This window comes from Grus americana, chromosome 3 (assembly GCF_028858705.1).
Source record: "Grus americana isolate bGruAme1 chromosome 3, bGruAme1.mat, whole genome shotgun sequence".
In the NCBI taxonomy this organism is placed as follows: domain Eukaryota; kingdom Metazoa; phylum Chordata; class Aves; order Gruiformes; family Gruidae; genus Grus; species Grus americana.
The window spans coordinates 101,079,256-101,101,857 of record NC_072854.1 but is presented as its reverse complement, the minus strand read 5'-3'; the positions used below and the strand labels follow the sequence as shown (position 1 = coordinate 101,101,857).

At 43.5% G+C, this 22,602-nt stretch overlaps 1 protein-coding gene across 2 annotated transcripts; it reads right to left on the bottom strand.

Annotated features, from left to right (window-relative positions):
* Window positions 1-515: 515 nt before the first annotated feature.
* DTL (denticleless E3 ubiquitin protein ligase homolog) lies at window positions 516-21,965 on the bottom strand. 2 transcript variants are annotated; one of them, XM_054822977.1, is made up of 14 exons: window positions 21,861-21,965; window positions 21,117-21,215; window positions 20,736-20,797; window positions 20,523-20,643; window positions 19,963-20,028; window positions 18,683-18,798; window positions 17,929-18,002; window positions 16,878-16,981; window positions 15,786-15,890; window positions 13,635-13,747; window positions 9,930-10,019; window positions 7,974-8,112; window positions 3,300-4,162; window positions 516-1,761 (listed from the first exon to the last, which is right to left on the bottom strand). In XM_054822977.1, exons 1-14 carry the CDS (start codon window positions 21,895-21,897, stop codon window positions 1,693-1,695), a joined length of 2,058 nt encoding a protein of 685 aa, XP_054678952.1. In that variant the 5' UTR covers window positions 21,898-21,965; the 3' UTR covers window positions 516-1,692. The 2 variants fall into 2 exon arrangements, with proteins under 2 accessions (XP_054678952.1, XP_054678953.1); XM_054822978.1 differs by lacking the exons at window positions 17,929-18,002; window positions 18,683-18,798; window positions 19,963-20,028; ... (2 more) ...; window positions 21,117-21,215; window positions 21,861-21,965 and adding an exon at window positions 17,495-17,571.
* Window positions 21,966-22,602: the final 637 nt, after the last annotated feature.

Genomic DNA, 22,602 nt, shown 5'->3' with positions numbered 1-22,602 from the left:
ATTCATATAATCACTTTTTTTAAATCCTTTTATTTTTAAACAAGAACTATAAAAAAAATGCCTGAAGCACTACATTATCTTTCCCACTTTCCTAATGGCATCTCCTCAGAGCTCATGGGATGATGGCCTGTAATTCAGTAAACAGGAGGAAGTCGTTCTGGCCCCTATACGTACCTGAGTGCTCCTGCTAAAAAATACAGCTTGATGATGACTATTTTTCTTTTTTTAATAAAGCACACTATACATTTACTTTTGCTTTGTAGCTGTAAGAGACCTTTCACAAAAGCCAGTTTCTCTCAAGTCATTTATTTCCTTGCAAAATACAATCTACAACATAAAATACAAACCAGCATGTTTTCCTCTAATCCCTTTCAGCTACCATACTATTCAATGCTACTGTAAAGTAGGTGTGAAAATTTCAGATGGAAAACATGAGTTAGTTGGATCACATCCCCTTCAAATACCTCAATTCTTTTGCAGTAGAAAAACCTAATAGTTCAGAGGCTTGGTTGTTGTTTTGTTTTTTTTTTTAAAGTTCATGGGAACTACTATATCAGAAGGCAGAGTAAATGCTCCAACCTAAGATACAGATCTTCTACTAGGTCCCCCTGGGGAAAGCGTGACTGAGGAGTTAGCATGATTAGCCAGTAGGACAGTGATCTCATTTCAGTGACCTTGTTCTTTCAGCATCGGTGACGACTTACAATGCCAAAGCATTTAATATTAATATGTAAACGCTGTCAAGTGCTTTCTAAAATGTCAAGTGCCCCTGCCCCAATTTACAAGCTATTATTCTATGGATACCGTATTATAAAAGTGTTATGAAGTTATATTATAAGCAGTTATTAATGCCTTTGCTACAGGCTGAATCTGTAAAGGGTGACCGAGCAACCAGCTGTTACAGGACACCTATTTGGGATAGATCAAACTAATTTTTCTAACGCACCTTGCCAGTATTTTATTTCACAGAAGTGACAAGCTGTCGGCCTCAACAGCTGTAGTGCTGATGGCTCAAGAGCCAGCTAAGTCGGTAAATACAGAAGTTTTCAGACTGGGAGAAGCAAGGGGATGGCAAGAGGTACAGGCATAACCTACTTCGTTATAATTTGGCTCTTCTTAAGACTGTAATCACCATCGGGTATTTTACATTTACTTAACACATTCCTAACTTCCCTGCTGGAAGCAAGTAGTCATTGCGGTATTAGAAGAATAACTGTAGAAATGCCATTCAGCACTAGGGGCTCAGATCTACCTCCAGTAAGTTTCTCTACACACATTCCAACACTTGCTTTTCAGGAGGGTGTAATGATTTACACATTATTCTTAAGTAGAGGAAGTTTCAATGGCAGATTAGTAACATAAACTGACAAGCTATATGTGCCTGTCAGTGCACAGCAGAGCTGTTGCTGTCTTTGGACTATAACAGTTGCCGTGTAAAAAATACTCCATTTTTCTTTATAAAATAATCTATCATCCCAAGTCAGTAAGAGGCCACGAGTAAGTATTGTGTAGATTTTCCACCCGCAGCTGACTTCAGCTGTTGACGGCTTTAAAAACAGAAGAATAAAACCTCAAGTTTACGAATGTCTGATAACAAACTGGGTAATCCCGGTGCATCGTTGTTGGCGTTGCTAAATCTGGTCTTGATACCACAGTGTCAACATCCATCAGGTGCAACCGCTGCACGCTGCTTCAGTCATTCTGTGGCTTTCTGTGGAAGTATGTGCAGATCTTCCTCATGGAAACTGAAGTGGTTGCAGCCTAGAAAAAAAAAAACCACAAAACCCAAAACAAATCAAAATCAACAAGAAATGTTTCTAGCTTAACAGTTCATATGCTGCAGGAGTCTTAAAGTCGCCCCTCCATCATTGCTCCAGTTTGTTTAGCTTCCTAAATAAGATAGTAAATGAAAGGTTCTTTACTATAATCTGTCTCACAGATAAGAGGATTACCTACCTACAGGAAACACTGGCTAAAACCTAGTGTTGTCTTACTGCCACAGCAAAAGCACTCCGGCTGCAGGTTCAGCTTCCCTACAGCAGATAAGAGGGCTGCAGATTTCCAAGATGTCGCAGATGAACGAATGCTGCTGGTGTTCCAGGCACCTCCTCAGGCTTTGAGTACAACACAGGAGCATCTCGACATCTGAACTAGAGCATACTGGGCAGGAAACGCAATTGTTCTATAGTAATCTTTCTTCAGGGCAAATCTTTTTGTCTTGTGTTTAAACATGTACAGCATAAAGCACAAGCAGATGTAGGCTTACTATAACCAAGATTTGTTGGTACAACCACAATATAAAGAACGCAGCTGCTATGTGTAACTTAAGGAGTGGTGGCTTGCCCACTTCACAGCTGATAGAAATGCTGGAAGAGGTGAAATCAGGTAAGACATGAGATGCTTTGCCAAAATAAGCCTTAGTGACAGCAACAACTTCTAGCATCAGATATTCAATTGAGAGTACAACTAAAATTTGATGAATGAAAATTTACCTAACGTTTACTGAAGTAAGACTCAGTCAAAGACACTGTAGGACTCAGAGTCCAATGTCAGACATGAGTAGAGTTTGGTTTGCTTTAAAAAAACATAATTACCATTTCTCAGTTTGCACGTTAAACCCTCATGCCCTCATGCCAACTATTTTGGCTGCTTTATAAGCTTAACTTTCAGATCCTAGGATGAGCTCTGTGCCAGGCTTCTTGTACATCAAAAGTAGGATTATGTAGTTCAAATCCTGTCCTGTGACTCTTTTGCAATTCCTTTGTTTTCTTCTAGTTTTCAGTTGAAGGAACTGAAGGTGTAATTTAGCCCCACGGTTCTAACATGGGTAACAAATTCTTTTGCTGCATGGGCTAGAATAAAATTTAGTTCCTTCTTCCAATGCTAAGGTGGCTTTGCAGTAACATAAACAGGCAGATGTGACGGTAAATACATAAACAGTATAACTGCCAGGAAAGGTGCTGTCATTATTGCACTTCTCAGAATAGAGCTGTATTTCAGATGATGGCTACATCCTTCGAACACCCGACTGGGGACTGTGAGGATCTCTGAGCTCCTGTGTGCCCTAAGTCCCTTTAAAGTGAGGGACAGCAACATCCTAAAAATTCTCTTCCTGCATGGAGGGGATTAGTAGATAACAGCATTAATGTAGCTGGCTTATTGGGCCAGAAATTGTCCCTTTTATCCATAATCAAAGGGATCAGATAACTCTTTGAATGCCTGAGCAGGAGAGAACAAGGGGAGAGTGGCAGCTAGGGATGACTTCTTTCATGTCCACCATCACCAGCTGTCCTACTTACAGTTTTCAGCGAAGTGGCCGCTGCCACAGCCTCTTGTCGTTCGGCACCGGGACTGCAAGATGATGGGGGGCTGTTTGATGCGCTCTGGCTGCCAGCTCTGCTAGTCCGGAGCTTCTCTCCCAGAGCAGACAACCAATTTTTTCTTTCAGGTGAACTATTCTCCTTATCTACTACCTCAGTGTCTTCCCTGCATGGAGATCTGAAAAGATGGGGGGGAGTTTGAATGCCTGATGGATTAATATGGCTTCCAGGATAGGAAGGTTCTTCTGGGTTGCGGCTGGAGCCTTCGTGGTCGTTATCCAAGTCAGCCAGGCTGAGAGCGCCTTCATCACAAGGTTTTTGGTCTGCAGCCAAGTGACATAAATTCAGCTTGGATTTCTTAGCCGCATGGTCCAGTTCAGTCACACAGCTACAGGCCTGCAGACACTTCTGCCCTGCATTGTCCTCCTTGCTGCAGTCAAGCCTTCTCTTGGCACGCTTTTCAAACTGCGAGTGTGGGGCCTTAGGAGGACAAGCGGCTTCCAGGAGACCTTGGGTGACTTCTGCCAGGGCTTTTCTAGGAGAAGGAGCCTTTTTCCCCACTTCTGTAGGAGAAGAGCACGGAGTCCTTGTAACCCAATATTTAATGGACATTTTAGAGGAAGGGATCAGTTTGGGAGAAGTGCATGGGCTGGCTCCACTCCGCTTGGCTGGGGTGCAGGCTGCGGCCATCTGGGTTTTGAGAGCGCCTGTCGGAGTGTTTGTAGACAGCGGAAGGTCTCCAGAATAAATGGGAGCACAGGCAGCTGGCCGTGGCGAGGAAATGCACGGGCTGCCCACTGTGAAGGCCTTGGCAGGAGTATTCTGTGGGCTGGATGGCAGTCCTGATAGGGGAGAAATAAGTAGTCTGATGAGGAACACAGAACAGCAGAGTAAAGACAGCCCTTTTATAAACAACCCTTCCAACTAGAGGAATTCAGTGCCGACCCTGCTTCTTAGACAAGCCCTTTTCAATTAAGTGGTTGCATAAATCCCTCTAATTTCAGTTAAACTGTTACAAGTCCTATGTGAAATCCTATATCATATTGATAAGTATAATACGGTATGTTTGTGCAATGTCTTGACATCTATCCCTTCTGTAACAAGCTCACTCAAATGAGCTACAGCCAAGGGACTGACAGACAGGCAAAACGGATCTTGAATCTTCCAAGTTTGTCTAGCCTTGCTGGAAGCCTTGCAGTGGCTTGATCTAGACAGCTCTGTACTGAGATGCTGCCTGAGAGCAATGCTGGTCCCCACCCGCACTGCCATCTTTAACGGGTGCGTAACTGAGTTGAGGGACAAAAGTACTGTAAGCAGGTCCCACAGCTAATTACAATACCAAGGAAGCCTTATGCTATAATGCCCTACCATATGAATGATGCTGCTAGTGAGGCATTAATAGTTGCATATTTTAAAGATGAAAAAAAAGAGTGAGAACAGGAACTTTCATTCTCTTGTCTTTTTGCTAGAGGATTTTCTGTGATGCTATATTAGTATGACGACGGTAGTTATTTACCACACCAGGGAAATGTGAGAAATTCTTCACCTCCTGAACAAGGACTTAAAATTCCAAAGAAAATAAAATCTGTCACTGTAGTAAGTTATTTCTTTAAAACAAATGATTCCCAAGCAGGTATCTTACAGTGGCTTTTGAGCTCACTAGCCAAGACATAAACCCTCCTGTTTTTAGAAAGAGGTTCTGAATACCCAGCTTCTTCAAACAGCAGTCATAGGTAGGGGCATAAGGACCTCACCAGTAACAGGGGGAATCATATATAGCAAAGATTTTGGCCTGCAGCAGTATTACAGGGTGGTGGGGTTTTATTATTATTTTCTTTCTGGCACCCTCCCACAGAGAACGCATTAGCAGGTTTGTTAGATGCCTGCTTTGTCATTCACCTAACTTGCAGTGATGCAATTAAATAGGATAGCACCTTAGTTACTCTATGCATTTCCACTGCTGAGCACAAGAGCTCTAAACATCTTCTGTATACCAAGGGTTTAATCTGAACTCCTAATTCTCAGTGTTAGCACCGTACTATAAAGCACTTCATTAGAACAATGAGAAGTCTAGTGTGAATAACCTGCCATTTTCTTTAGGATGTTGGGCTGTCTTACAAATAATATGTCACGTGAGCACCTACATGACAGTTTCATTATATACCATACTAAGCCTCTTTCAATTCTTCCTTTTACTGTATTATCTAGTATCCGAAATAGGAGTACTGGTGCATCAGAGCAAAATTAAATAGGACCCCATATTAATGGATCCCACTACAAATCACTCTAACACGCGAAACAGAGTTAAAGGCTCCTTTCCTGATACAATCTGCTACTTCATAACAACTTGCTTCAATCTGGACTAAGAAAAAGTAACTGCCAATATTGGTTCTCCTAATCTTTACTTTAATGAGCACTTACAAGACAATAATATCTCAGCTGGGTAATTAATTGCACTTAAAAATCTAAGCTCCTAGAGGTAGAAGAGAAGTAGCAAGCTCAGCAACTCTCGATCCCTAACGACCATCTCCAAATTCATACAGCAGAAATATTGCATGAGCACTCTCTATCCCAAACCAGTCTGAAAGTTATACTGTGGAGATACTGGATAAGGGAAAAAAAGCTATCCTGAGAGTTGGATGAGTGTCACAGCAAGAAGCAAACCCAAATTGAGAAACATCCCCAAACTTGAGATAAAGAATATGAAGATCAGGCTTTTTTCTAAGACTGCATGCATTATTCAGACTTCTAAGCCAGTTCCAAGCTGTTTTCATTTATGCTGCCGTTGCATGTGGTAAAATACTGTAAATACCTGCAGTCAACCTGCATAACACCAAAGCACGTTATTTCAGATACTTCCTACCTTCTCTGCTACATGTCTTCTAGAGTGATATTATCAGTCTCCAGACTTAAGAGTCACAAATTGTCCATGCACAGGCCTGCTCCAGAAATTTGGTTACACAAAAACATAGGGAAAGTAGTGCAACTTGGGGAAATCACAAAAATAATTTCCAAAGAAAAGGAAACTGTGCTTGCTACACTTGACGATATAGGTCAACAGTGAATACACCACCTCAGTCTCACAATTTGTTCCACATAAATGGGTGGGGAACTACCTAGATCTCATCCCAGCAGGTCTGAAATAGTACTTAGCTTGCCAGCTCTCAATCAGTCTCTGCAGATAACTCCTATATTGTAACAGCACGTGCTTTGTGTTCAAGAGCCAAGGTCAGCAGGAAGCCTGCTGTTGTGTTTGCAGTGTCTGTGTACTTCCTCTTCCCTCCTGTGTTACTTTCATGCAGCAAGAGTGAGAATAAGTAAGTTATTTTTCTAGTATAATTGCCAAAGTTGAATTGTAAAGTTTTAGTGTACAATCTACTTCAGGTTTCAGGCTTCTGGACTAGACCTATGCTTACTTGTGCTGCTGAAACTGGTATGCAACGTGATTTTTGAGCCCTCTCTGAAGCAGAGTGTGTGCACACAAACCATTTACCAGCTATGGAGCAGACCTGGCACTCTCCTTGCTATTGTCCTGCAAATTTCCTGCAAGACTGTTACTCACTGGCAAAAGGTTAGAGGTAATGTTATCCCATTAGTGGGATTTGGAGACCTTCAGCCTCTATTTGTGTTAGCCAAGGTGAAATTCATTTGGAGGATGGCTAGAAAAGATAGGTTGAACACAGGAAGTCACATCACCAGCTGCTGGGAAGCTATTGTATTCTTAGTTTCAGAGCTATTCTACAGAGAAGCTCATCTTATTTCACTTTTTTGGGGGGGTTATTCTCCTTTCACCTACTCTACTGCGACAAAACACAAGTCAACACAGTGCAAAGATCCAGGGCTCCTTTCTTCTGGTCTAGGGTACTGTCCAGTGAGTAGCTTCTCTGTACAGCCCAGATCTGCTTGCTAGCTGTGACAGCATGCTGCATAGCTTGTCTGGTCCCCTAGGCTTTGCAGAAAGGTATTGCATTTGTTAACTAGCCTTAACATGTGAATAGATGAGTGCTACTGATTAATTCTGAAATATTATGATCACATCATGATTGTCTACATGCATTTTTGAAGTACTACTGCTACGTCGCATTTGTCTGTGTAGACAGTCAGTACCACTGTATGAAGCTGAAGACAGAAATGTAATATTGATAGCAGCAGCAAAGAAATCTCTGCAGAATTCAACTACTGTACAGCAGGAACCAGTTCATAGGCTGTATATGTGCTGTCAGCCCTCTACTGGGTAAACTAGCAAACTGGAAAAAGCATATGATCTTACTGCTCTCAGTTATTATTTGATATATTAAAAAAGTGCGACTTGTTGCTACAGTGCACGCACACATGACATCTTCTTTGGTTGCTCAATTATTGAACCCTGCTGATACCCTCTGAAGAGCTGGCTGCCCAACAAGGTGTATTAGTGAATATTTGCTTTGCAGTCGGGTCATACAGACTTCAGCTACTCGTCAGGTATTTCAGCCAGCTTGTCTTGTTGGTGGCAGAAATGTTTACAAGTAGAAGTGTTTGGCTATATGAATTATTGCCTAATATGAAAAAAATAGAAGACTAATAAGACAAGCCAAAGGCTTTTGTTGGTACAGACAACAGCCAAAATTCAGAAGCCATGTTGCAGAGCAAAGTATCTCAGCTCAGGGGCCTTACCTGCTCCATGTTGTTCTTCTGGTTTCTTCTGAGTGACCCAGCCCACTAAGCTGATTTTGCTGAATGCTGATTTCTCCTCCTCAGGTCGACATCGTAAGCGCCAAATCCTCACAGTGTTGTCATCAGAGCACGTGGCAATCTACAGTATAAATTAGCTTGTTGGAGTAACCAGGGCACATCCTGTGGATCACTGGCCAAGTGAACTAGAACATCTACACCCGACACCCCATGCCAATATGCATGGGGTGAAGCCTGGTTGAGAGGGTACAAGATTTGCCGGTAAAACAAACAAAACAACCCAACTCCGTTTCATTACTGTGCCAGACAGCAGTATTTGCTTTAAAGCATGCAAGGCTGCTGCCTTCATGTCTTTCTGCTAGAGAAATCTCAGTCACCAGTAACCGTTTGCCTTGCAGAGCTCTGTAACAGACGGCAGTCAGCTCAGGAAGGGCCAGGGCATATTTTGAGATCTCAATCACTCAGTAGACAAAAACGGCCATGCTGCTTTTTGCACCTACATCTAGGTCTGTCTCTGTTACTCAGGACCTTTTCTGCTTGGGAACGAACATTTGCAACACACTGAGAAGGTGACATTGGAAGGCTGTTGCACTAGCCTTGAGCGCTATCTCTTCAGTCAGATGTCAGCCATATCTGGCAGAGAAACCAACTCTGCTAGAAACATTGGTCTAGATTCCCGCTGCAGCATCACACACTCCAAAAGGATCTGTGGAATCTCATCTGAAGAAGCAGCAGAACCCACCTAGTCCACATTTTATGGCTCTCTTCGGACAGATTAGCTGGTGACTCACATGGGAATCAGCAGCAAGAAAAATGAAATGCTGTGGCCAAAGTTCATAGTAATCTGGATCGGAAAGTGCCTCTACTGTGACATCTGTGACACCAATATTGTCCCTACAGAAGGCAACTTTGCCTCTCAAATTATTCCAAGCAGCTTCCTCACCTGTCTTAGCAGCACATTTTCCACTTTTCTTCATGCTTCAGCATCTGTACAATGGCTGACTATTTCTTACCTGCGTCAGTAACAATTTTAAAGGCTGTATTGGTCTGCATTTCCAACGCATCATGAGCAGGATGCTGGGCTACCTCTAGATCACAGATTTAATCTAAAATGCTAATTCTCATATTTTTGTGCATCTTACACAACTGGAAAAATTCCTCCTGTTTGCTTGCCAAGACTCCCACCCTCCTACACGGCAACGCTTTTTTGAAGACCTGGTGCTATAGTGCAAGCTAGGGAAAGTGGCTGACTTGCTTAATACTGTGGGGTGAAAGAAAGTCTGGCTATTATTAGGACACTGTGTAGATTTTTCAGGGTTATTTCTCATTTTGAGCTCGGCCAATCATTTGAGCCAACCTCCTAGTACAGTTCTCTTCCTTTTAGTGATACCTGGTGCATAATTACTGACACAATTTCACTGTAGGTTTTTGGGTGTACACACAAATATTTCACAAAAACAGCTCAGATTTTGAAAAAAGGTCACAATGAAAAGAGTCTACATGTTTTTTAAAGGGCATTCAAAACTTCTTGCTGCTCTGTACAAGACTAGCAGATGTATCAATGGTCAGACAGGTAAGGAAGCTGTAAGTATGGAACCACAAAACAAGCTTTTGGCTTAGGAAAGCCCTGATTAAATGGTTGCACGGTTTTGTCTCTTACAGGTGGTATCGCACGCTCTCATCAGGAGAGGTCTTTGTTCATCTGCGATTTCCTAGGTCTTATCAAACAGCCTAATTATTTGAAAACAATGAAGAAGTTCTGATACATTGTACTCATGTGACAAGCTTGGTTTACTGCCCCTCTAAATGAACATTTTTAGAAATTATTGACTAAAAATTTCCTCCCAAATAAGCAAACACCGCTGCAATTTTGAAAAGCAGATGTTGCCACATCACATCTATTGTTTCACAGGAAAGACAATTTTCCAGAAAACAAACCTTAGTGAAGTCTGAAGGACACCAAGCAATGGAGGTAACTTCTTGAGAGTGACCAAGGAGTATCCGTGGAGGAAGGCTGGGCTCAGAAACCTTAAAAATTCCATAGAAAAACAAGTATACAATCAGAAGCCCCACAGCCTAATACACATCACTAAGAAAAGACCCCGCAGCCCACCTGTGAAGCATGTGAATAGTTTCCATCTTTCCTTTATGAGATGAATAAATCAAATGCTCTCAGCCTGTCATTATAAGGCAACTTCTGACAGAGCCCTAAGAATCAGTTCATGTTTCATTTCTAGATGCGAAGCAGCTGGTCAGCACTGAGATCACAGACTGATCACACTGAGATGTACTGACTTGCCAGGAAACACTTGTTCAGTTCCTGCTACACACAGGATTTCTGCCTCCAGAACTGTCAGCCCAAAACACAAGCATTTTACTATATTAAGTACCTCTACCTGTTCTAGGTAAGATGTTTAAAAGTTTGGGAAGCTCGTACTTTGAATCAGGATAGGCAAATATATTCTGCTGCCATTTTACAAATGTCCCAATCACATGTCAATGGTTTATTAAAAAAATAAAACCACCACCAACAAAATCCTATAGATGAACGATATATTTGTGCGACTGACTGCCAAGAGCCTGTACCTCTTTCAACCAACCAGCTGGACCAGAGACCTTCTTAAGAGTTCATAAAAAAGCTCCCTAAATCACTCATGCTCATTAAACTGATCTCCGTGTCTCTTACATCCTTCATAAAAATCTTTCTCCTGTTCTACAGGATTACTATTAATCTTTGATTACAGCTCATGTAAGTGACAGATACAGCTGACGCTAGCATTAAGTGGCCCAAGGAAGAAAACACACATGCATACACACACATACAGATTATATCCAAGTTTTGCATGCTTTCAGCAGGCAATCTTTTCTGGAGCTATGAGTCACCATTATTGATGTGACATTATAAGGGGGATTTATCAAGGGGATTTGCATAAATGACTAAGTGAATGAACAGATCCTTTAGTGTGTGGGCAAAGGAGTAGACATTACATACAGATTTCAAAGGAAGATGCAAGACACTGGGGAAGGCTTCTGATTTACACACAAGTTTTTCTCTTGTGGATCACCTCCTACAACAGCCTGCAAAACTGCAATTGAATATCCGGCTTCGGACCTTAAAGTCATTCTGATGCAAACAGGTTCATCTTAACAGGCTGCTTTTTTTTTTTTCCCTGGCATAGCAGAGGCAATCACTTGACTAAATATCCATTAAATGCCTTGGTCAGAGTATTCCCTTTTCTGCCAAAACATGCAATACCATGGAAACTAAATCCCTATTTAGGGAATAAACAACAGGAGGTCTCAGTGCAGAGAACACCTTCGTTTACATTTAATAGCAGTCTTGCTATACGCACATAAGAGACACAATAGTGGCCTAGTAGCCACTGATTGCTGAAAGGAAAGCAGAGGAAGAGAATTATTCTTGCTGGGACACGCTCCTTTTACACTATACTAGTGTAAATTAAACCAACTTATATTACTGTGAACTAAAGGAGGATGCATAGTTATAGCTGTGTCCACTGTGTTTGGTGGAAGACAGTCGGCCAGTCTGCACACGTTAAGTCAGGATTAGCCACAGCACATGCTGCTTTTTGCCTGACTTGACAGGATATCGGTGGGGAAGTTAGAGCTATTGTGGAAAGGTTAAAAAGAGAAACCTAGGAAATGCGACTTTATTAGTTGCTCTACTCACTGAAACAGCTGTTGTATCCATCATCAAGATTCACTATAAAATGGTGTATATAGTTTTATGCACCATATGATAAAGAAGTGCTTAAATTCCAATGCTGGGACAGAGCAAAGGGTAACAATATGGTCACCTCAGACTGGTCTGTACCAGAGGATTCAAAGGACAATGGAACTATGGAAGTATATGTCTATAAAAGATACTTTTTTATTACCTGGAAGGTAGCTCAGCTAGGTATCATCTTTGTAGAGACAAACCTCTCTGCTCTCTGGCTTTTATAATCTTAGGGCTGTTCAAGAGTCAGTTCATTAATCAACGAACTAGTAATTAAAAAAACCACCAACACAATAAAGTGAGTGTTCATTGCCTGGAAGTGATTTATATATGGAAACAGACTGAAACGGCGTCCTCATGAGCCACAACTTCTAGCCTCAGTATTCCTTGGGAATTGCTGACCCAAACACAACTTAGCATTGCTGCACAAGCTTCTCAGAGAAATGATCTGAGTGGACAAGGTCTTGCTCTGCCTTTTGTTCCTCTCTAGATATGGAAAGCTGGCGCTCTTCATTAAGTTCTTTCCAATGTCACCTGTTAATTGCTTCTGCAATATCTAACCATGGTTTTTTCACAGCAGAGTAAATCCTCATCCCAGGAAAAGATACATATGTTTCAGAGTCTGTGAAATCTGACAACATTTAAAACAAATTAAGAAGCCTCTGGATATGACAGATCTCGAAAAAGACAGTTTTGATGCAAGTCTCACTTTCTAACATGACTATGGGATTACTTATGCAATACGATCTGTCACCCACATGTGATAGCAACAGAAGCCTTCTGTACATGAATGCATTTTAAATGTGCTTCAATGCTTCAACTTTGAGATGTAATGACATCCTTGAATGCTCTCGAACCCGTCCCAGCCTGTGTTCCAAGAAAGTATCAAAAAACATGAACACAGGATGCACAACCCAAGTTTGCACAGGTATTTTTGCTGAACTCACACAGAACATGAGGAAGGTTAAAATGACACAACTTGGCATGGGAGTAGCCATGCTACTGCACTCCTGCTACTTCTGAGTAAGCAACCTAGCTGCTTATAAGTGTTCTCCAAATCAAAGAGAATACATGCTCAAACCACAATCACAGCAGGCTGGTCCTCTGATCTCAAAATTTTGTATTTTACTTTCAAACTCATTGTGAAAGGACTAAACAAGTCGGCATTCCTTAAAAATTACCCCAAACCTGAAATAAGCAGTCACCTGTGGTTTCTGTCTATTCTACTTCCAGATAAGAAGTCCACTCGGTTGCCGTATGGCTGTCAAGTATGGAGAGCAGAACTTGAAGGACGTCTTGTTCTGACGTCCCTGCTATTAACTTAGTGACATTTGCATTTGCCAAGTGAGGAAGCCTCTCCGCTGTCAGATGGTGCTTTGGAATTTTGCTGAAGGCTCTGGCTGAGCCCTTGCTGTAATACAAAGGCTTTAACTACTGTAAATTAAGCACGAGAAACAGCTATGTCTGAAGCAAGAGCTGGAAAAAAGGGGAAGTGGGGGAAAGAGTGCCCTTTAAAGCAATTAAATTGTTAGGTTTCTGTTAACGTGCTCCATGGCTAAATATGAACTGAGAATTGTCTGTCTACTTGTCATAGCTGGCTGAATCACCAGCATTGAAAGAGGATTTTAATGCCCATTAACACCAGATTAAGATCAGCAACTTGCAATAAACAGCAGTGATGAGAGACATATTGATGGCAGGAAGTTAGCTCTGTTTTACATTAAACAGTTACATCTAGCCTTGACAGCAACACACTGTGGGCACAACGTGCCAGGAGCTAACCCCACGCTGCTGTGAGTAGGAGTGGGAGGCAGGGAGTGTCCTATGTGAACATGAAAAGCAAATAAAATGAAAGAGTGGAGCAGCTCCGGGTTGCACGCTTGGGTCTCTCCCAATCGCCTCACCTTCCAGATGTATGCGTTGCAGTCACTCGAGCCGCTGACCAGGAACTGGTCATCTGGGCTTGTGCTGGATTTGATGTAAAAGGTTGAATTCTGGTGCCCGCTGAAAACTGCCACTGTGAGGAGAAAAGGAAAAAAAGAAAATAAAAGCCCCACTCAATGCACAGCCGTGGAGTCGGTTGCGCAAGCGGGGCTGATCTTACAGGCTTTTCCTGCCTAGCCACATATCCTCTGGAGAAAGTGGTTGCACTGCTCCCTTGCTCAGGGGGAGCTTCTGGGGCAGGAAGTGTATATAATTCAACTGAAGCCCCTCAGGCTTCCTGAACGAAGCAGGTTTACCTGAACAGCTGATTAGGAAGCAGTGCCAGTTTCATTAAAGCTTTAGCTTCACCCCATGTCACGAGCAGGCCGAGACATCACCCGGGCTGCCTCATTACTCCTTGTCTCTTCCGCTCTCAGCCACCACCACCGGCCCTGCTACGCTAACAGGGGCAGTCGTGGAGAAAGCATAGCGAGGGCTTTCTCCCACCCAGGAGGCAACGAAGGTGCTTGCTGCTCCTTCCTCCTGCTGCCAGCATCTTTATTTTGTCAACAAAATTTGCATTGTGTCAGCCATGCTCGCTGGTTGCCTATATTTAAAGCCTCAGTAGGGTTTGCTAAAGCCTTGACACCGTCGCCCCAAATGGCTGCCGTTTCCCCTATTGTGAGGACTGGCAGCCGGCACAGGAGCTGAATGTGCGTCTAGAGCACTCGGCCGCACTGTCCTGTCCTCTCATCGGGGCAGAAAGGGCGAGTTTCCCACTGTAGTCCCAGGTGGGGCTGGCACCCCCTCAACCAACCCTGTTTTAATAGTGTTTTTGGCGAAGGAAGCGACCCACAGACCAGAGGATAGGTGACTGCCTTTGGCGGCCTTTGAAAAGTTGCAAGACCCCGAAAGATCCCTTGTTTTTCACCCACAGCTCTCTCAGCGCAGTGGTTACAGGACAGCGAGTCCTTTCCTAAGCCAGACCTACCCACGAGTCCTGTTACAGTGAGGATTTCCTCACATCCCCCCCCCCCCCCCAACCTTAGAGCTGCCTACATACCAGATAAGCGCAGCCACGAGCGGGATGAAGGCACCAACCCGCAGGCAGGCGCTGCCCTCTGCGGGAACAGCAGCACACCGAGAAGCCGCCATGTGTTTCATCCAGCTGGATGAATCGAGATTACTCGCTGGGTTTTATCAGCTGCACGCAGAAGGCAAGAACTCCATGAGGAGGCTGAGGGCGGGATGCCCTGTGCTTTAGAGAGAGCCCACTCCTGCGGAGGGACAGGCCAGGGAACCTATTTCCACAGCTCAGCGGTGGCACCCGGGGTGAAACCTCAACAACTGACTTATTAATATTTACTACTTGCACCGCTTCTCAACTTTGGAAGCAATCCCACCCACCAGACTGCCTTCCTGAAGAGCAGACAGAAGGACACTTTGTTCATTTAATTTCAATTAACTGAGAGACTGAGAAAAGGCAATGGAAACTTAAATCACGTGTCTGGCTGGAATGCATCTAACAAGTTTCGCCGCTTTCTGAGAAGTGGCCACTGGCCTATGACAAAGCGGCTTAGTGCACCGAAGTCTGTGGGCCATCTTGTCAACATAAAGGTCACAGATGCAGAGCTGAAGGAATCTAAAAAGCTGAAGCATCTCCACAATATGCTGGGGATGCTTTCTCCCAGAAACTGCGGTAGAAGCTAAATTTAAAGGACACCGTAAAATACCTGAATACGGCCTTTTTATGTGGATTCGTGTCTAAGAACTTGAAAAATCAGTGATTGCCAGTAAGCAGAAGATTCAAACTTGCTTCAGGTGGGTAGCAGCTGGACACTAGCCATTCCTCACCAGGTAACACGCAAACTACCCTTAGTCTCAGTCTGGGTGAACCAGTACCTGCACTTAGGTAAGTTTTTGTGCTATTAATTTTATGTGAATGGCTTAACACAAAATATGAACAGCCCTTGCAACAGGTGCCTTCTCTCCCGGGTAGCTGTAGACATAAGAGCATGGAATAGATTTCCTAAGCATTCAAGCGGTTCTCTCTAAGTCACAGGGAGAAACTCACCTTTCTATGCTCTGTAACACCTATTTTTTGCAGCTATTTCCACAGATATCATGCTTACCTGGAATGGTCCTTAAACTCGTCATATTGAACATGTAGATACTGTCATCAGTGCAGTTAGCAAACAGATTAGCACCGGTGGAATCCAAAACCAGGCTAGAATATCCTGTAGACAAAGAGAGAAGTTCTTCATGAGAAGTAACTCCACAAAAAACATTTTGGAAAACAGGCATTCTCAAAGAAATGCCAGGAGAGGGAAATTTGGAAAGGATCTCTATCACATATGAGATTGTAATTGGAAAGTTTATTTGACAGAGCACTTGCTGGAGATGGAAAGTTTCTAGAATAACATCTACATCTTCTCATGAGGATTCAGGGTGATATTTAGAGAGGAATCTCACCTTCAGAGCAGGCAAGCGATTTATTTGATAGTTTCAAATGGATAACAGGAACAACCAATTGTAGAAGCAGAGATTAAAAATAAATGGAAACTGTCATGCTTTGGTACAATAAGCCATCCTCTGATTTGTCAGTGATTTCAGTTCAAGAAAAATCTTTCCCTGCAAGCAAATTATTTCACAACCAGCTCCTTGAGGATTTCCCTCATGTTCTTGGGACTGACATTGACCATTACCACGTCAAGACAGTTGATTAGACAAGTCATCAGGAATTACTGTGTTGCATCAGAGCATTGTAAGGCATTAAAATACAAAGAAGCACAGAGCAACATGAACAAGGGTGCTATTGTTTTTGATAACAAACAGCTTCAAGTAATGCTCAAGTCTGGAAGGTTATAATGTAAAACCCCGGTCCGGTCTGTTCCCTTTGCAAATACAGTGCAAAGAAAGAGTTCAATCTGATTTCTACTCATGCATCAAAACGACTAGCTAAATTCTACCTCAAGAGCTCTATTATTCCTTCATTTGTTTGTGAAAATGCACTGCTGAAGCTTATGCAAGTTTTTATCATTGGTGCAATGATAGAAAAGCAGGGCACTTTCACTCTTCAACTTGAAAATTTGGTATTGGCAATCAAAATACCCTACTGAGCTTGTCAGTCTGATTGATCATCAGTTAAAAAGACGTGACATTGCACTGTCAGTATGTCTTAAATTCACTTTGCACTTTAACAAATACATCCTCCAAGAACTTACCAAGTTTGCGAGTACTGGTCCCAGGGTAGCAAAAAGACTTGAAAGGCACCGGGTCCTGACGGTAGGCTGCATAGTTCTTGCGCAAGTCCCATACTTTGATCACACTGAAATAGAAAAGCACAAGGGTCTTCAATTTCAGAATTTCTTTTGCAATGCTGATAGGGCCTTCTAAGAGCACAGGAAGACAGGTTGCTTATTACTGAGGAGTGTCCAGTGCTAAGGAGCACAACTGAGCAAGAGCAGAGCAGAGACATGCTGAAAGCAAAACAATTGCTCTGCTGGTTATGGATGAGGAAGCAGCATTGTCTTCTGTAACTAACACAAGATACAACATGAGCCCACAAGTCAACTTTCTTCAACTAGTGAAAGGAAATACAAGGATGCCTTTATACTCCTGACTTGTAGTTATAAAAATTAAGTCCTTCAACATTTTTCTTGCTCTCCAGGAGCAAGCCTCTCTCACGAGCCACAGGCAGGAGAGTCAATCTTATCTGCCTCAGAAAGGCTCTGACCACATGGAGCCTGCTAAAGGTCGAGCTCTGAGAGAGGGGGTAATCACCATGCTAATCAATGAGACAGTTTGCTTGAGCTCCAAGATGCTGCAAGAGATCTGGCACCTAAAAGAATGCATCCTTTGTAACTCAAGGCAACATTTTCTCAAGCATGCCTACACATATCCAGGCACCAACCGCCCACTTGCATCCCAAAACAGCTCACTGTCTAACAATAGTCTGTTTACTTGAGGTCCGATAGGTCCATGAGAATAGAGATGATAAGAACTGCTCTCGTTCCACCCCATAGCTGAGACACTAAAATGAGCACTTACCACATACGCACAATTTGTCCCAGCACTGCCATCTCCAGTAAGGAAGAAAAGCAGCATTCAGCTTTGCCAAAGCAAGCTGGCAGCGTAGCTCTGCTGATTCTGCCTAATAGCAACTGTAGCTTTGTGGGCCACTGTGTGATCTTAGGAAAAAAGTTGCCCGATCTTTTTGTGCCACTAAGAAGAACATGCAGAATAGACAGAAAAGCAGGCGTCCTCCCTCCTTACCCATCAACAGCTCCTGCAGAGATAAGAGTATGCTCATCCTGAAGCAGCACCGCGGTTACACTCTGCTGGAAATCCTTAAAGGAAAAAAGAAAAAAAAAGAAAAGAAAAATCCCACAGCTTTATTTTCTTTCAAGGTTGGCAAGATCTTGCTGCTAAGTCCAAGGCCAAGTGAATACCAAGGAAACCTCCCCCTAGCCAGGCAGGAGAACCTGGAAATACCAGATGCCATTTAGAACATAACAATCCTTCGAACACTCCCACCAGTGAAATTACCACTGAGCAGTAACTGTTTGGCCAGCAGTTTGAGGTTATACCTTTCAGGTCAGGGATAAGAGAGCTGCCTTCATTGCAAGGTTTAATAGATTAAATAAGACCTGGTCTTACTCCAACAAAGCAGCCATTTGTGTGGTCAAATTAGGAAAAAAATAAAAAATTACAACCCTCCCTATCTCCCCCCTCAAAAAAGGAATGCTGGACCACTCCTCTCCTCTCTGGAAAATAAAAGATGTATTTTCACATGGCATTTGTACAAAGATGGCTTTGATGGCACGTGGGTTGTTAGACAACTAAACAATGTCTAAAATTAGCCATAGCAAGTAACTGTGACACAAAAACCTACCTCTGCAAAGATAAATGGAAGCATTTACCACATTGAAGCCAAATATTTCTCACAATAATTACTTAGGAAGACTTCTATGAATAATATTGTCCTCAGAAGACAGGCCTACATTTCATTTGTTCCCCAGATACCTACCACCAGGGGAGCAAGTCCTCTTAAGTTCTGCCTTTTCTTCTTCAGTTTGGAAGGAGTCTGCTTGTCAACCACATTGTGTGCTCCACTGATTTGATTCACCTGCCTATAAAATCCATCTGAAAAAAAGTCAAAGACATCTCAATTAATAGTTTCGATGCAATTTTGCCATCACTTTAATAAAACAGGCAGCAGCTTGGAAAAGATCCTAAAAAGTGGCTAAGACTAACCTTTAAAATCATTGATGTATTCTGAAAACAAAAAGCGTTAGTTACGTACGAAACCAGTGAGAAGAACACAGTAGAAAACAGGAGCATATATTGCAAAAAAATGCAGAGGTCAGTGTAGCGTGGACACTGAAGCTAGAACTGGCCTAGGCAGGCTGCCTTTGGAAATCATTACCCCTTGGTCTGGTCTTCAGCATGCATACTCATCTGGAGTGTTCAACCCATTTCATCGTGAGCGGAACTATAGTCAAAGGTAGCTTTCCAGTGCTTTTCCACTTTACTTCATAATTTTCTATTAGCCTTTTGTCTGCTACTTCTCACTTTATGAAACTTACTGCTTTACTAGAGCAATGCAACTTTTCTACTTTTCCTATACCTCCCACTTCATGTGGAGCCTCCCTTTTCCCCCACTTGCCAGTTTGAAGAGCCAGGGAACCTGGGACAGATGAAAGAGCGAGACATGTTCTGGCAGCACAGGCCAGGAAACTGCTGGGACAGAGCAAGGGACTAGGAGGAGGCATAAAGGCATGACCTGACCAGGGAAGGAAAAACTCCAGGAAACAGAAGAACAGAATGAGCTCACCCTGCGTTTCGTAGGTGTTCCCACAATACATTCAGTTGCTCCCAGCACTCGCAAGCTCCTTCGCTCCTGCACTTTCTGCCTTGCTTCCTACTCTGGCAGGAGTCTGCCCAGCTTTGCTTGATCTCTGACTTAAGTGCTCTCACCCAGCCCATCTATCTCCATGCTGTTCCACGTGAGGATGTATTCTGTACCCCCTTATCTCCTTAACAATACACAGGGCATTATCAGGACAGCATGTATATTGTGCTGCAAATCTGAGACTGTTACAAAGTGGAAAAACATACCAGACATAGAAGAAATACCTATTCTACCCTTTCACTGTACTAAAGCCATCCACTGTTATCTGACAATCTTCTTCTTACTGAAGTGTTGCCTATATTGTAATTGAAAGCATTAGTCCAACATGTACATCTAAGTACTGTTTTTATGTGAGATATTGAGCTTTTTTGATACATATCTGAAAGTTCAGTTACCTTTCTTATTGCATCTGGTATCCCAAACCATGATGTTTCCATCTCTGCCTCCGGTACAGAAGACCGCTGAGAGAGAGAAAGAGAGTGCTGTTAGCTTCCAAAAGTGTTAATTAACTGAAAGCAGTACAATGCCATCCAAATATGTGCCTCTGGCTCTTCTGCCCCAACACTTGGGATGCCAGTCCTAGAAATACAAAAATCAGGCCAGTGTTCTGCCATGTTTTTTGACTAGTTTCCTTACGCTTCCTAGTCTTTCTTTACCACTACTCTAGAGAAAACAGCTAATGAAAAGAGTATTTACACACTTATGTATGGAAGGAAAGACTGAATGATTTCAATATGTCTTAAACTTGCCCAAGATCAGAAATGTGGAGACATTAGCATCAGGTCACCATGAAGTTCCAACAAGTTAGTTTTGCTTCACTGGCTAGGTCACTGCTCAGTCTGCCTTTGCTATTTGCAACTGTCAGTTTCCAAAGCCCTTTTTTAGCCCCCAAACTACAAATGTGCCGGGGGAAAGAAGAAGGAAAAACCAGACAACAGGGAATATCAACATTTACCTTTCTCAAATCTAGAAAAAGCAACTGACTTGAGGCTACACTGGTGACCTTTGCATATGCCAAGAAGCTCCCCGGCTCTCACATCCCACACCTTGGCTGTCTGATCTCCCGAAGCAGTGACCTTCAGAGGAAAAAAATAAAGAGCTTTAGTCATGTTCTGCACACAGTTGCCAAAGCATTAAAAATAAAGTTAGATGGCAAAAGATTGCTTACAATCCTGTGTTCCCCTGGTACCCAGGCAAGGTCAAATACAGCATTGGAGTGAGCCTGCCATTCTAACAAGAAAACAAAGCCAAGATTAGTTCAGTGCATTGCAGCATGATATTTTGCAGAAGACTAAAGAACATCACTGAAATCAGAAAACCTGTCAACAGCTTGCCTTAGGCATGAAAAACAACACAGAACAATTCACCTACTGCTGTTCTAAGAGCACCCTCACGCTGCTGCTTTGTAAAGAAGACGCAGCAAAGTATATGAAAGGATTTAAGTACTGCCCACATTTACGTTTAAATGACTTGCAAAAAGCTTCCTTTGATTCCAGTAAATCACATAGTTGTCATATCAAATGAAGATCAGGTTCTATATAATACTTACCCTTAAAGATGAGTTTGCTGGTAGTTTGAGCTTCAGTATCATACAGTCTAACAAATCCATCTTCATTTGCAACTGCCAGTACATGCTCCAAATTTGGGGCTGAAAAGAAATTGAAACGTATTTGTGTGTTACATAGCCGATTCATAATCATGCCCCAGCTCTTTTGTGAAGGGTCACAGACACTTTAAATAGGGTACACAGCAAACAGATAGCTGTGAAATAAACAGTACTTACATAGCAATTTGAATGTTCAAAAAGCAGAAATATTGGCAAGCATTTTTTCTAGATGTTCCATTCAGAAATTACTGTACATGGGCAATCAAATGGCTTCAGGAGCAACTTTTGAGATCATGGCCTCTTTCACCAGCTGTAATAGCTCTCTAGTTATAGTTTTCTGTATCTGTACTATGTATCCTCTACAGCCTCCAGTACTTTATATGGATCTGAGCTGGAAAAGCAGGAAGCTGCCTTGGAGAAACGTATAAGCTCACACTAAAACTAGAGTACTAGAAATGAAAGAGTTTTGCCCTAAAGATCCAGGAGCTTCCATGCTTACTTCACTCATCATGTATTTATCATCCAATTATCCAATTTATATCACATCTAGGTGCAAGTACACTATTACCAGCTCACTTTAAAACAAGAAACTCTGAAACCAAATCATGAGACGTATTAAAATAAAAAAAACTGACAACGGTGCCTGCACCTTGACCCCTAAAAGGGCCTTTCTGAAGGTGACTTTACCTGCAGAGAAGGTGCAGCCGAAAGGAGGGACCGGCATTCCCGTTTCCCCGTAGGACAGGTGGTCATCTTCGTGGCTGCACTGGTAGCCATCCAAGAGATGCTGCAGGGGAAGCTGCGAGGACAGACCTACAACGAGACAGACGGATCATAACCGCACCAGACACCACAGACCCGGACGCCAGGAGCCCCGAGGCCCCCACAGCGGCTGTGGAGGCGCCCGAGCCGCCCACTCCGCCATCGGGATGGGGGTCTAACCCGGTGGTTCCGAGACCAGTGCAACGGCAGCGGGCGGCGCGGGCTCACGCCGCCGCGATCCCGCAAGCCGGGGAAGAGGCAGCGGCGGTGCGGGGCCGGTGCAGGAGGGTGCGGGGAGCGGCGCGGCCGCGGTACTCACCGGGCGGCGCGGCCGAGGCGCGGCGGAGCAGAGCGCGGCACAGCATGGCCAAGAACAACCGGCGCGCGCGGCCCCGGCTCGTGGCGCCAACTCCCGCCACCGACCGACCCGCCAAACGCGCCTCGGACCCTCATTGGGCAGCAGGCGCCCTCTTCGCCGCGCCCTCTTCCTCTGATTGGGTGATGCAGAGGGGTAGGGCCTCCAGGCCACTCCCAGCCACCAGTGGTTCACGGGGATGCAGCGGCCGCGACCGCTGTGGCGGCTGGCTCGCGCATGCGCCTCGGCGTCTCTCCCGCGCATAAATAGCGCTGCGGTGGGGTAGCTGCCCCTAGGTGGCGGGACGGTGAC